The sequence below is a fragment of the Liolophura sinensis genome, chromosome 1 (assembly GCF_032854445.1).
Source record: "Liolophura sinensis isolate JHLJ2023 chromosome 1, CUHK_Ljap_v2, whole genome shotgun sequence".
In the NCBI taxonomy this organism is placed as follows: domain Eukaryota; kingdom Metazoa; phylum Mollusca; class Polyplacophora; order Chitonida; family Chitonidae; genus Liolophura; species Liolophura sinensis.
Window position 1 is genome coordinate 26,594,646 of NC_088295.1, and position 14,733 is coordinate 26,609,378.

The 14,733-nt window shown below is 37.9% G+C and overlaps 2 protein-coding genes across 4 annotated transcripts in view; one reads left to right on the plus strand and one right to left on the minus strand.

Moving 5' to 3' along the window:
* Nucleotides 1–8,993, plus strand: LOC135479552 (la-related protein 7-like). The gene is made up of 12 exons (XM_064759441.1): nt 1–115; nt 436–514; nt 851–951; nt 1,807–1,887; nt 3,426–3,590; nt 3,856–3,994; nt 4,630–5,116; nt 5,708–5,820; nt 6,306–6,415; nt 7,928–8,072; nt 8,304–8,398; nt 8,772–8,993. The coding sequence occupies exons 1-12, from the start codon at nt 17–19 to the stop codon at nt 8,841–8,843; spliced, it is 1,686 nt and encodes a 561-aa protein (XP_064615511.1). The 5' UTR covers nt 1–16; the 3' UTR covers nt 8,844–8,993.
* The window catches only part of LOC135479534 (meiosis inhibitor protein 1-like), a 27,837-nt gene continuing 21,960 nt past the window's right edge, over nt 8,857–14,733 (minus strand). For all 3 annotated transcript variants that reach the window (XM_064759411.1, XM_064759419.1, XM_064759427.1), the window contains 7 exons: nt 14,435–14,545; nt 14,009–14,148; nt 12,511–12,744; nt 11,994–12,075; nt 11,126–11,232; nt 10,162–10,287; nt 8,857–9,008 (listed from right to left, as the gene is read on the minus strand). In XM_064759411.1, the coding sequence (XP_064615481.1) occupies nt 8,991–9,008; nt 10,162–10,287; nt 11,126–11,232; nt 11,994–12,075; nt 12,511–12,744; nt 14,009–14,148; nt 14,435–14,545 (818 nt within the window). In that variant the 3' untranslated portion in view covers nt 8,857–8,990. The remainder of the gene's footprint in view (nt 9,009–10,161; nt 10,288–11,125; nt 11,233–11,993; nt 12,076–12,510; nt 12,745–14,008; nt 14,149–14,434; nt 14,546–14,733) is intronic.

Below are 14,733 nucleotides of genomic sequence, written 5' to 3' on the forward strand. Positions count from 1 at the left end.
CAACACAACCACCAACATGGAAGGACCAAAACAGTCAGAAAACCTTCACGAAACTCAAGATACCAAGAAACCAAGGAAACGAATGAAAGCTATTCTGACTAAAATCAGGGGACAGGTGAATAAACTATATCAGCATTTCTGACTTAATGACAGATTCGCAATAGAAATCGTTTTTGTTCAGTCTTCGTCACTTACTCACAGACAGCCTGACCACTACAACTTAGTACAACTTCACTTGGTAGGCTACTCGGTAAAGAATTATGGATCGTCTTTGTTCAGTGTTTTATTTATAAGGTGATAGCACTTAACAGTGGAGCAGTTTTCAAGAAAATAAGAGATAGTTGTATTATGTTGCCAGTTGCTTTCAAACTTAAAATTACATACATGTAATATACATTGTAGATCAGTAACCTTTGCACCCTTTTTAAATTTCAGATGGAGTTTTATTTTAGTGATGCAAACCTGCAGAAAGACAGGTTCTTGAAGCGAAAAATGGATGAAAGTGATGACAAACGTAAGTCCTACTAGGAGAATCTTGAGAAGAGTGATTCGTTTCAGTAATGTTGCAGATGTGTTTTATAGAAATTTATAATTGAGTTAATTGAGCTTCCCATTCATTTGGTTAGGACGATAACTCAGGACCAGTTTCAGCAAACTTGTATGTCTATAGATTTGTTTCTTCAAAAGTATAGTATGTGTTTTAGCTTTATAAGGTGGCATAGGTTGCAGGGGAAAATATTTTATGAAAAAAAAGGTTTGTGAAAGTGGTCACTGTCATTAGCTGCCCAGCATGCACTTTAAAACATTTTATATTTTTAAATGTGAACACATTCAAATGCCTAAATTGCAGTTATAGATCTGGAAATCTTCCTGACCTTCAACCGTATTTTGGCCCTGACCACAGAGATGGATGTCCTGCGTAAGGCGTTGTCTAAGTCAACATTTCTTCAGGTAGGATTCACAAAACAAACTTTGAACAGTGTTGCTGCAGATTCTGTTGTAGCCAGTTTTGGATTGGCTGCCACTGTGGGTCAGGAAGAAATGATTGATTGAACTGAATAGTTGTGACAACCTTTTGATTTGCAAACCTGTCAGTTTTGTCCTTTTCATATAATGTGCAACTGAAATAGCACAAGAGTATAAACATTTTATCATTTGGGATCCCAAACTACTGGGAGAACATTCACAAAACCTTTGTAACTCAATTTTTTCATAATTTTTCTCATATATTATTTCGGCTTATGACACCATGACTTGGACAACATTTATTACAAAAAAAGATAAGGGAAATATTACTAAGTTTTGTGAAAGTGGGCTCTGATCCCCAAACCCTTTTGACAGGTTATACAATACTATGATCAGGTCTTGGGAATGCTCTAATGTGGTTGGCAGGGCATGGTGGTTTCTTGTAGCTCCATTTGTGCCATCAGATCCACAAGTCTGACAGCAGCTATATGAATGAAATACATGAATCAATAAATAAATTAACATTGGGTTCTCTGATTGGCTATCAGAAGCTTTAATCTTTTAATTTTGGTAAGGAGTGCCACTGCAAAGATTGAAGCTTTGAATGGCATTCAAACCAGGAAAATTTTATAATTTGGTGGTGTTAAAATGGTGCATACAGATTTCAGTCAGATTTGTTGCTGTTTAAACACAGCCCACTTGTTGGTCTGTACCAGCTGATTGTTCTATTATTGGAAGGTTATTTTCTTTGTTTAGTGTTTTGGCCAGATCAGCCACTGTGTGCTATCTCTGCCTTTAAAGAAGGAATCAGAATGCCTTAATTTTATGTCTTCATCACAGTTAAATGAAGCAAAGACCAAGGTTAAAAGAACTATTCCTTTCAAAGAAGCCAAAGACGTGGATGACAGAACTGTGTATGTGGTGAGTGTATGCCTTGTATTTATCTGCTCGATGTACATGTACATGTAACTCAATCAGACATCCTTACCAATGTTATTAACGTTAACTTCACACTGTGAAGGCTGTATTAAAATGTTTCTTAGACCTGGAATATACACTTGGGAGTTCCTCCAACTAGTTTTGTATGAATGAAAAGTACTTGAGTATGGCATTAAACAAGTGAGCATGGAGTGAAAGTTCAATCAAATAAATTATCAAACACAATAAGTTACAGAGCATATGTGTATTTACAGGAGTTGATTATGACTGGTTGAGTGAGTGAGTTGAGTGCTTCGGGTTTAACGTCGTACTTAACAATTTTTCAGTCCTATGACGAGGAGGGAGTCCTTAGAGTGTATGTAATGTGCCTCCTAGTTGCAGGACGGATTTCCACCACTCGTTTATTTAGTGCTGCTTCACCGAGATGATTCACCATAGGCAAGTAAGCTGCTTCGTCCAAGCCATTATACTGACACGGGTCAACCAGTCATTGCACTTTCCCCTTAATGCTGAACGCCAAGCGAGGAAGTTACAACTTCCTCTTTTTAAGGTCTTAGGTGTACCCAGAATTGACCTTGGATCTACCGCCCCAAAGTGGATGTTCTACGAGCTGTGCTATCAAGGCCGGTCTATGACTGGTTAAAGATTGTGTTCTCATGGCTTTAGGTTTTACGAGCGCATTGGTTAGCTCTATTAATTATATAGTAATTTGCCCAAGTTAAGAGTGAAAAAACTAGCTTGTCAAACTTTCACCTGGAATAGTGACTTACCTGTGCATGGAGCTGGTCCTTGTAGGTACAGCATATCAAAATGTCAGTATAGGTTGACCATCATTTTTTTTAAATTACAGCTGGCGGGAATGAGATCATGGCGTCTAGTGACTATGGGTTCGGGTTAGGGGATGGGGGTTTGTGAGCAGTCAAAATCTCCAACACTTTTTTTTTTCACTCAAGCAAAATTTCATTTGTGTTTCAAATGAATACATATTCACAATCAAACTTTTTCATATGCTTTGCCGACTTCTACTTGACCGACCCTGATAGCACAATCGAATCTACCGCTTCAGGGGTGGTAGATTCAGGATCAATCCTGGGTTTGGTCAAACCTAAGACCTTAAGAAAGAGGAAGTTGTAACATCCTTGCTTGCTGTTTAGCATTAAGGGGATAGTGCAACAGCTGGTTGACTCGTTTTAGTATATTGGCTCGGGCTGGGCGGCTTACTTGCCTTCGGTAAATGGTCTCAGTGAAGCAGCACTAAAAGAGCGGTGGAAATCCGTCCTGCAACAAGGAGGCGTATTACATACACTCTAAGGACTCCCTCGTCGTCATATGACTGAAATATTGTTAAGTGCGACGTTAAACCCCAAGCACTCACTCACTACCTCACTCACTCACTTCTACTTGTTATTTCAGTCTTCACTCAGGCTCCAAATCTTGAACCCAATTGACTGAATTGTGCATGTGTAACTTTGATGCCATGAATCTGTAGAAAAGTTGTTTATGTAGCAATATATTTACAGGAATGTTTGCCATTAGGAGTTGATCACGACTGGTTGAAGATGGTGTTCTCGTCCTGTGGAAAAGTTCTTTATGTTAGTCTTCCTAAATATCAGTCCTCGGGAGACCCAAAAGGGTTTGCCTTTGTTGAGTTTGACACGGTGGAAAGTGCTCAGAAAGCTTGCAGTGTGAGTATATGATCGTTTGCAAATACTTGTATTTAAAGAAAGTTATATTTTGGGAGATATGGTATATTTTTGCAAATAAATTAGTGAGTAAAATTTTATTTATAAATGTGTTGTAAATTTCCCAGCAGTATGCACATCAAAAATCAAAGCTACATGTTCTATTTGAACCACTTGTTTTTTGTATATTGTAATAAAATAAAGCTTTGGCCTTGGCTGATATGGCTAAAAGGTTGATGGAATTTTTAAAAAGAATTTTCTTCTTCAGCTTCTGAACAACCCACCTGCATATGCTGGAGACCAAGCTGGGCGATTTCCTAAAACTAGCAAAACATTAACACACTTAGAAAAACAGCTGCCAGAGTTAGAAGATCAGGCTGGTGATAAAATCTCAGAGCAAACTGAAGGTAAAACAAGAGATCATTTGCAGTTTAGGGCTTTATTTGGAATTCAAGTGACATTTCGGTTTTAAGGCCTTAGGAGCTAAAAATGAACTAACTATGGACTACTGTTTTGTATACAAAATGGACTCCTGTCTTGGAGCTTGAGAGTTTATGGGGATAAGGGTGATAATTCTTGTTAGCATTTTGTTCTTCATGTCTCACAAAGGCATTTCGGGCTAAAACAGTACTTCAAAACAAAATATTTGATCTTGGATGTTCAAACTTATACTTCCACTGCAAAGAATCAGCTGTGAAAATCTAAGCCCAAAATTGATTTGTAAAACAGGCACCTTGTACTGAAACTGCACCGACAGCTGCAACAGTTTTGCAATTACCAGTATCTGCAAGAGCACTATTTAATTAGGTGTTAGCTAATTTTTAAATCTCTGAAACAGTATTTCCTCATAACAAGACTTTTTGTGATGAAATCCTCCTCCTCCTCATCTGCCTGATCTCGTGATGTACACTTAGATATAAACATTCTTAAAATGTCTGTGAGTTTATTCCATCTATGATATGATGCTATTTATCATTTTCAGGGTTTTCTGCATGTGGCCTTGTGTAGACAATTGATTGGGTCTGTGTTTGGTGTTTTGCAGGGGGTGAATTTCTAAAGACAGATGAGATCAAAGCCACAGATACACCAGCAGTAAAACCTAGTAAAAAGCAGAGAAAAAGACAGCGACAATTGAGTGAGTGTAGCACAGAGAGTAGTGAAGACTGTTCTGTGAAGAAAAAACAGAAAGTCACAGAGGTTCCAGAAACAGTAGTGAAACTTGAGGGGGAAACTCAGGTAAAAGACACAGGTGAACAGGTAAAAGAACCAAGAGCAAAACGAAAACGTCACGAAACAGATGAGGGCCAAGAGGCTGCTGCTAAGGTAAAAGAGGGTTCTGAAGGTGATGGTAAACAGAAAACAGAGAAGAGAAAGACACAAGACACAAGTTTGGATCAGCCACCACCATGCAAAGAATCAAGACAAGATTTAACAAACGAGGAGTCAAAGAAATCAAGAAAGAAAAAAAATAGAACAAGAAAACGAAGAAATACAGAAAAAGAAGTTCCAGAACTAAGAGTTATTCCAAAGTAAGTGTGACACATCTGCAGTTAATCCACATTTTTAAATTTTGGCACATCGACAAAGATTCTGATCCTGGTATTACCCTAAACACAGGAAGCATTCTATCATAATTTTACAGAATGATTATAACAGTTTTAATGCTCCTTGCTTTACGTCATAAAGGACTTCTGAAAAACACTTTACTCTGAATTTATTAATGGACTAAAATATATCTTCTTGTGTAGGTTTCAGGTCTACAAAGTTCTCATCACCAAAACCTTTTGGGATGTTGGAACAAATAGACAAGTATGCTAAAGTATGCTTTACTTTACCCACACCACAAAACACCAAATGTGACTTACAGATAGGCACACAATCAATGATAGACTGTGCAAAGGGGCACACACATTTTGTTGACAACTGATTGTCACCATGGTCCCCACAAGCAGTGGGAGAGCAGGAATTGGTAAATTCCCTGTCCATCACTTATGCTAGAAACCTCTGTTAATTTCATTGAAAGCTACTATATTATAAGTGAAACATTTAATGAAATCAGCTGATGAGACCCTGAGCATATCAAGACTACTGTATTCAGTTTGACTTTTATTATAACATAGGCACCAATGGTTGGCACTACGGAGTGATTACATATCCCTTCAGAAAACAAACATGGCTAAACTAAAACAGGATCTGAAGTCATTGAAAGCTAAACAAGAAGCTGAGAAGCAAAGTAAGTTCGTACCAATCACTCCGCTTTGATATACTTGATTCCTCGACCTTTTCATGTATGAAAGAGCAACTTTCAGAGCAATTTATTCACATTTATAATAAGATTTCGGAGACAAAACTACATTGTGTGGATTGGCCAATTTCAGGGCTTCACAAGAGGTATAATTGTAACAGTCTACACATTTCCTCCTTTGTTCACCATTCTTAAATGTAAACCTTGTATCTGTACCCATATTTTGTCGTACAACTAGCATGGTAAGTATAGTAAGTTGGTATAATTTGATCTTACATCTGGTGTTGAATCCATAACCATCCAACCTTATAACTCTACAGCCACGCATGATGCTGTCTCGTATATCAGGGGATGTGGGTATAGTACATATAATTTATATTTCTAAATAAAAGTTTGTGTGTACAGTATTAGAAACCTATATTTCTATATCAAAGTTTGTGTGTACAGTATTAGAAAACAAATGTGTTTTGCAGAATCATCGAATGAACAGCAGACTAAGCTCCCCAAAACTGAGCTAGTGTTTGTTCCTGATGTGATCCTGGATGTGAAGTCTGAGAACCCTCTAAAGAGAACAAAACTGCGAGTATGTCTAATGTCATTGTGTGCGTTTGTTGTTATTCTGATAGTGGTGGTTAAACCATTTGAACCGAAACCAGTGTCAAATAGGAGCATTGAATGACAAGTAGTCTTGGCTGCTTATATGGGGTCCCTAAGGCTATGCCCAGACCAGTTTCCTCCACTCAGAGTTGTTCTTCATTAACTTTCTTTAAAAATCCATATCATTTTCATTGGCCAGAATAAAAAAAAAAACTCCTACCCACAAAGAACTTTTTCAGGATGGACCTGGATACTGTCATGGTCCAAGATGCTGGAGATTACGAAGGTCATAGACAATATTAGACTGTATGTCTGGAGATATTCAACCTACTTTAATTTTAGGTGGCTGAGGGGTTAGCACTCAAGCATGGCACAATGACTCAGGAGCTTCCCACCAATGCGGTTGCTGTGAGTTCAAGTCCAGCTCATGCTGGCTTCCTCTTTGGCCGTACGTGGGAAGGTCTTTCAGGCACCTGCAGATGGTTGTGGGTTTCCCCTGGACCTGATGCTGGCCGTCGTCGAATAAGTATAATATTCTTGAGTGCGGCATAAAACACCAATCGAATAAATAAATACTTTAATTTACAAAGGGGCCTCATTGGTTAGCATGCCAGCGTGGCGCAATGACCCAGAAGCCTCTCACCAATACGGTTGCTGGCCTCCTATCCAGTTGCATGTGGGAAGGTCTGACAGCAATTTGCAGATGGTTGTAGGTTTTTCCTGGACTGGGCTCTATTTCCACCCACCATAAAGGTGGCCACCGTTGTATAAGTGAAATATTCTTGACTATGGCATAAAGCACCAATCAGATGAATAAATAAATTCAGAAAGTTTCAGGGTATATCTGCACAGGTATTCATTAAGTTGGCCATCCTCATATTACTGAAATATTCTTCAGACCAGCCTAAATAACCAAGTGTAAATAATCAAGTAGGTCACAACCCCAGACACCAAATTAAGCTTGCAATGCTGTCTAGGCCCCAAAATTGTAATCATAACAGAAACTCTGAACAGATTTAAACTGTGGTCCTTTGAGTACACACTTTTGTCAAGACATTTTTTCACAAGTGTAATATTAGAAGATTGGAATAAACATGCATGTGATTTTTAGGATCATTTTTAATACACCCCCGCCAGTAGGTGGAGCGTATTATGTTACAGCGATTTTGTTGGTATTCGTTGGTTACAGCGATTTTGTTGGTATTCGTGAACACATTTGTTCACTTGTGCAGTTGTCATGGTAGCCACATACCTATCGTCAACACTCATGAAGATTCCCCTCAGGGGTTATACTCATTACAATACTGCTGGTATTCTTTTATACATTTCACACAAATGCATATGTTGGGGCGTATGTTGTGTTCAGTAGAACTTGTTTCTTTGTGCATTCCTTGTGCTGCTATATAGCCATAATGCTAACAGTACCCGTTTTTGTTTGACATTCTCAAATTGGGTTCCATGCCATTATTTGATTACTTAATCAACCTTATACTTATAGGATCAGCTAGCTAAGTATGGAGAAATTGCTTACTTAGATGTGAAGGATGGAATGACCTGTGGGCGTATCCGATGCACATCAGCAGAAAGTGCCAGTAAAATACGAGACGCTCCTGTGGAAGGATGTATATTTAAACTGCTTCAAGGTAAAAATTGAATTGCTTGTATTGATACACCATTATTACATAGCCTATAAACAATTGAGGTAAATTATGATGTTTGTTCTGTTATAAAGAGTTAGAGCTTTTGGATGTTCATGTAATTGCTTAATGATTTTGAATTTCAACAGTTTTATGACAAGTAAAATGGCAAAATATGACAATATTTTATTGGGACATGAAAATTTGTTGTGATCATTTTGTTTTCATGTTTTTAAGGTGAAGAAGAAACACAGTACTGGGAGAAATTGAAATCTGATAGACTTAGCAAGTTCAACCAACAGAATAAGACAAAGAAGAGAGGTGCAGACAAGGTAAACAATCACATCCAATGGACAGGTTTACACACTCACAAATTATAACATTTTCTGCCTGCAGAGAAATTTGTCGAACTTTTTTGATTCCTGTATTCACTGATTCTCTGTTATGTACATGTACTATGGGCATGATGGGCAACTCATAGATCCAAGAAAGTTAGCTAACGTACAGGCTATTTCTCATTTACAAAACTTGCATCACAATGCCTATGCTTCACTCTTCTTTTTCAAATGAGAACAGTGATATTAACAGTTTGCTCTATGAACTTTTCAGTAAAATAAGCAAGTTAGTTTCAAGTTTTGCAATTCTTCTTTAATGAATAGCATAGCCGCATTTTGACTGACTGATTTTTTTTCCCATCATTTACAGCTGATTGAGAGAGCAGAACGAGTCCAGGCTAATGTCATACAGGGAAAACACATCATTTTCGCAGATGAATAAATCTGGAGGGTATGAGAAAGTGATGTTGAACATTAAAAGTTCTATTGTAAATATACTTAATTTACAGATAATGTCAAGGAATGAGACATTATTCCTGTAAGTAAAGTGATGGTGACATCGTCTTTCTATGACAGGCTTTGTGTTGGATTACTTCTTGGCTATAACCTGAAAATACCATACAGAAAATATTTCCATTAAGGGCAATATTCTTAAAGATTATACAATGACAATGCAATAGTCCCAGTTTTGGTAAAATGTACCAATATTTCATTTAAGAAATACATTCTTGCTATGGTTACTAGCAACAGCTTTACAGTCAATAAGGTGGAAGAGATTACAAATTTTTAACCTCATCCACCTTGTTGACTGTAAAAATTGCCATTTAACATTCACAGCAGGAACATTTTTTCCACAGTACATTTAATTTGGGTAATAAGTACTTGAATAGGACAGAAAATCGAGTCCTATCAACAAATTCACACCTATACTAAGTAGGCTTGGAAAATCCGAGCATATGTATTCAAAATAGCAGGTGGCCAACAACAACACATATACCAGGCGAAACCATTGCTCCTAAACAAGAGGGGGAACGAGTATCAAATTGCTCAAAAATCCAGCTGTAGGAAATGAATCAGCAAACTGTTTTAACAGTGTAACCTTCATAACGTACTGATCTGTTTGTCAACTTTGACACTGATGCGTTTCTCACCGGGAATGAACACTGCTGCCAAACGTGTACATATCACCTTCTAAACACCTGCTTTTAACCTTTCTATGATGCCATGACATCACAATAGCTTTTGTTATAAAATTGTTGTGTGACACATGGCATGAGGCATCTATAACCATTGATTTTTGTCAACACAAAGAACATCCTGTATTATAAATCGACTGGTCCATTCCACTTGCGTCATAAATGAGTATAACTTGATACTAGTATTAGTCTTTGGTCACCATCTTGACATGTAACACCAAAATGGTCAAGGGTTGCAGAGTGAGAGTTCTACCCCAGTATAAATGCGAGCACCATGCGTCTGTACATTGTCAAGGTTTGTACAGTGACTTCCAACAACTGATTCCACACCCATTTAATAAATTTAGGATGGTTGGATTGAGTTCATTTGTCACAGATAATGTATTAAAAGGTTCTCCCACTTTCAAATCACTTTGAAGCAATTCACTGACATCTAACAGCTTCATGTTAAACCCCAAGCACTCGCTGACTCATTCTAACAGCTTCTGTTTAATAACTAAAGTCAACTTTATACCTGACAAGCTCAATTTAAACTTTATAACAACTGCTTGATGTTGCCCATACCTTAGTAATTAAGGACTTGAGATGTTGGAAGTTCTTGCTCTTGGCAGAGTCAGTTTTGAGATGGTCATGAAGTCTGTTTAGATGATGTTCACTGACAATTTCCTGGCCAGGGGGATGCTGAAGAAACTGGATATGGGAAATTCGCATATATAATACATTTGATGGAAGTTTAGGCTTTACTCAAAAATCACTTTTTATATATGACAGTGGTCAGTTATGTTGATTGGGGAAACTTGGTAGATTCAGGAGGAAACCGTTTCACCTCTCAGGTACAAACAAACCTCATGTCCCAGATAAAAGACAAACTTCACCTCCCAGGAACAAACTTCACCTGGATACAAGGCAAACTTCACCTCCTGGGTACAAGAAAAATTCATCTTGTAGGTACAAGACAAACTTCACCTCCCTGGCACAGGATACCAGGGTACTTACATAACATCATCTTCATTCAAGTGAGTTTGTCACTTTACAATGGTAAGGTACTGCTTGTTCCTCAGAAAACCATTACTGTAATTTTTCAACCTTTTCACAAGGTGTTACTCAAGCAAATTCTGAGGACATTATTCTGTGTAGTCTGATAAAATTACTCTTTATTGTGAAGCCTTAGAATTGGTCAATCCAGCCAATGTAGTTTTGTCTCCAAAATCAAATTAAAAACATGCATAAATTGCACTGAAAGTTGCTCTTCCATATACGAAAAGGTTAGAAATTCAGGCACATTATATTTATGACTTCAGTTGACACAACACAGCTGAAATATTGTGGACGGAATGTCAAATCATTTAATCATGACCAAACACACAATAAGGTCGGCTTTACTCCACTAGAATTACTTGCTGCATTATGTGCTATGAGACGGGATTTTGCAGCTTATAAAGACAAGATAGAAGAATGTATCATGATGGACCAGTTGCATCCTGAAGCTGCTTTACTTCATGATTCAGTGTTAAAAGAAGCAACCTACCAAGCTCAGCAACTGCACTGTTCTCTGATCAACATGTATCCCATCAAACTCGTTCATCAATGAATTCACCAACAGTTTGTTCCAAGGTTGACTTAGGATCTTCAAAGCTAAGAAAATAGGACAAGTGGTCAACAGCTAGCTTTGATAACAAATAAATTTAATTAAAAGTTTATAATCCAATGTTGTGAAGTAGTAGCACATAAAATTTCACAGTGGAAGAATGCTTTCATTTAATTTTCAGATGCTGTCCGCATGATATTTATATATTTATTATGAAATGACTACGTTCTTGGAATATATATTTATTTGATTGGTGTTTTACGCCATACTCAAGAACATTTCACTTATATGACGGCGGCCAGTATTATGGTGGGAGGAAACTAGGCAAAACCTGGGGGAAACCCAAGACCATCCGTAGGTTGCTGCCAGACCTTCCCACTTACGGTCGAAAAGGAAGCCAGCATGAGCTGGACTTGAACTCACAGCAACCGGCTCGGAATATTAACATAAATGTACAATTTTCCTGCATTCCGTGACATGTAAGACTTTGAATTTGAAAGGGCTAATTGCATTTAAATGATCCTGAAACTGGTTTTGGATTATTTTGTTGCAAATTTTCTGGATTCGACTTGTGTGACAATAATTACCAAAATTGTAATTACAATAGCAATGTTGGCCTTTCATCCCTGTCAAAGTATTGATGACACAGAACCTGGCGATGTGTGGTGGTTTTCCCCAGGGCTTGGCCTCCAACTACCGTATGTATATGAAATATTTTTGATAAAGGTATAAAGCACCTATCAAATAAGATGTGTACAGTCATACAAGAAGATCTGGTATTAAATTTGGAAGGGTTACCCCTGACTACCTTTTGCCTTGTCAACTTCAAGAAGGTATCGGACTGTGTACAACATACAGCTGACGGCTACATCTCGGAGCCCACCACAGTCCTGAGAATATCAGAAGTGTAATTTATTCTTAATTTAGTCTTATTTAAACATGACATTCATGCAGTATTTTCACACTGTTTACACAATGTCCATTGGCCACTACTCATGCAATACTAGTTGACCACTGCTCGTACAGCCCAAAGAGACAGATTATCTTTATGATAGCTTACCTGTAAGAAAAGGAAACTTATTCACTTCTCAGCAATAAGAGTTGGCATTGTATGACTGAACTTAAGGATAACAATTTCCTGAGTACGGGTCCGGTATTTTCCCACTTTTTAAATACCTTGTTGATACTTTTAACTGTAATTGCTTTCTGTACTGAAGTTAATGACTTGGTAACTATTGAAACAGTGCATGATAAAGAACAAGTTATTCTCGTAAACAATTTCCTTGCCCAATCATGTGATTAGCAAGTAATAGGTGAAGGCTTACCTGTAGGATGGACTGCTGACAGTAGATCCAGATCACCCTCAGCTGTCTGAAGGTGAGAGGTTGGTCGTGTGGGAGGTCAGTGGCGGTGCTAGGATGTAGGATGAGCAGCTTACTTTGACAGGAACGAGAGAGGTAGGCAGCCAGGAGCCTTATAGCCTCTAGTCTGCTTGCTGACCTGTCAGTCTGCAGCCTTCTGATCACCTTTCTCAGGTTCACTTTGATGCCCTGTGCAGGCTGGACAAGACAACAGTAAATACTGCTTCACATTGCCATGGCCTTAGTTTTTCGCATTCTTAAATATATAAATTTAATCTGGGGCTGACAATTAATACATGGGATAAAGAAAGAAATTGGTTCCCATTTATAAAATGTCGCATTTTTGCAGTTTGTATCAGATACAGGCCATATATCTAAAACAGAAAAGAATGGATGCAGAGGTGATGTATGCTTGGTTTTATATATCGTACTTAAGAGACAAGACAGCACCTGGTTAAAACATATTTCAATCGAAAGCAGGATACAGAAGTTTTCTAAAAAGTAGCACACTTCATTATTTTAATGATATTTAACTGATTAACATGTAGAACAAAATGACAATACTGCACAAATGGCTGGTGTGAGCCCAGGCAGCCATCTTGAGAATTTTATCCAATCAAACTGATTAAAAATCTTATGTCATAATCTTTATTTTCTCTGAATTTATTGCAACTGAGGAATTTAAAATTTGCTCCTTCTTCTTTCTTGCATACAAGGGATGGTTTTCTTTCTTTTTCTTTTATAAACTACAGTAAAATTATTAAAACCTGTATTAAAATGTGTTCAAGCCGAGGTGCTTTCTCTGACGTCTGCGCAACTATGTCAGCACAGCTTTCATCTTTCAAGCCACCACTACAAAATAGATCAGCCTCAGTGATACTTAGATTTATTCTGTTTGTTTCAGAATAGAGCATGAATCTAGTTGTACAACAATCCTATTGTAAACATTTAACTGGAGTCAAAATCACCAGCACAACCACTCCTGAGGCTACGACCTGAACCAGGAATACCCCGGCTGTGCATCTGCAGCTAGGCTTTTGAAACAGGGTCTTTGGATTTCCTTGTAAATGATACAAGGCCCGCTATATCAACAGTTCAAGCAGTGGAAGAATTATTCTTCCAGTATGTCCAATTTCTGAGAAAATCTTATTTATCACTTGGGCCTTCCACAACTTTTATCTATCACAGGCTACTCTCAGACTATTATATGGAAAACACCTTTGACGTTAGAGAGCTAGAGTAAACATTACGTCACCTTGCCCTCGATAATGGAGACATGCTGAGGCTGTGTCAAGAAGAAGTTTCACTTCACTTTTACTTGGATGAGAAAATCTGAAAACGTATTTAATGCCGGGTTTAAGATAGTAATGGTAGTCTTTCAGATGACATTAACATTAGCCAGGTGCTGTCTTTCACTGTAACAATTTTTCAGTCATGGGTGACATATGAGATTGATACATACCACCACAGTTTTGCTACAAGCAAGCACCAGGTTGGCTGTAATCTGCAATGAAATATCTGTAAGTGCTGAGTTTTCTGGTCCCTCTAGGCATACCTCAATCTCCTTCAGAAAATCACCTCTCTGAAGAAGCATGCTGGAAACTTCAAGATAAAACACCATTACTCATAAATTACTATACAATTCGGCACAAATGACCATTTTGTAAAATATATACTGCGGAATAATTAAAATCTCCTTACTGAGTTTTTTACAGAGCTTGAAACAACATCCCACATGCTCACAGCAGTTCTCCTCAAAGTCTTGCTTGATTATCTCCCCTTAGTGCACATCAACTAAATGAAGCCCTGTTCGAGTGAGAGTTACAAGGTACATGTAAGGATCCGAAATTCAGTTCTGATAACAGACACATTAAGCATGCAGCCTTACCCGTCTTTTCTGGTTGATCAGTATTTCCCAGCAGAGAACTGGATATGTACTGTAGACACATCTCTCTTACTTGACTGGAGATAGGCAATGCCTTTGTCACCAGATTGATCACTGACAAGAAAACATTAATACTCTGGGACTAGATCTGATATGAACAGGAATCCTATTGTACTGGATATATCTAGAAACAAAGAGTTCCCAGCTTAAAAACCAGGCATATGAATTTCACCTGATGTACACCGCAATGTTGAATGGGCCAGAAATGAACTGAATGAATGAGTGATGATGACTTGATGCCA

Excerpts from the sequence above, each read along its gene's own strand:
- LOC135479552 (XM_064759441.1), top strand. The coding sequence starts at position 17 with ATGGAAGGACCAAAACAGTCAGAAAACCTTCACGAAACTCAAGATACC. Across the intron at positions 3,995-4,629 it reads AATCTCAGAGCAAACTGAAG|GGGGTGAATTTCTAAAGACA; the intron begins GTAAAACAAGAG and ends GGTGTTTTGCAG. Across the intron at positions 5,117-5,707 it reads GAACTAAGAGTTATTCCAAA|GCACCAATGGTTGGCACTAC; the intron begins GTAAGTGTGACA and ends ATTATAACATAG.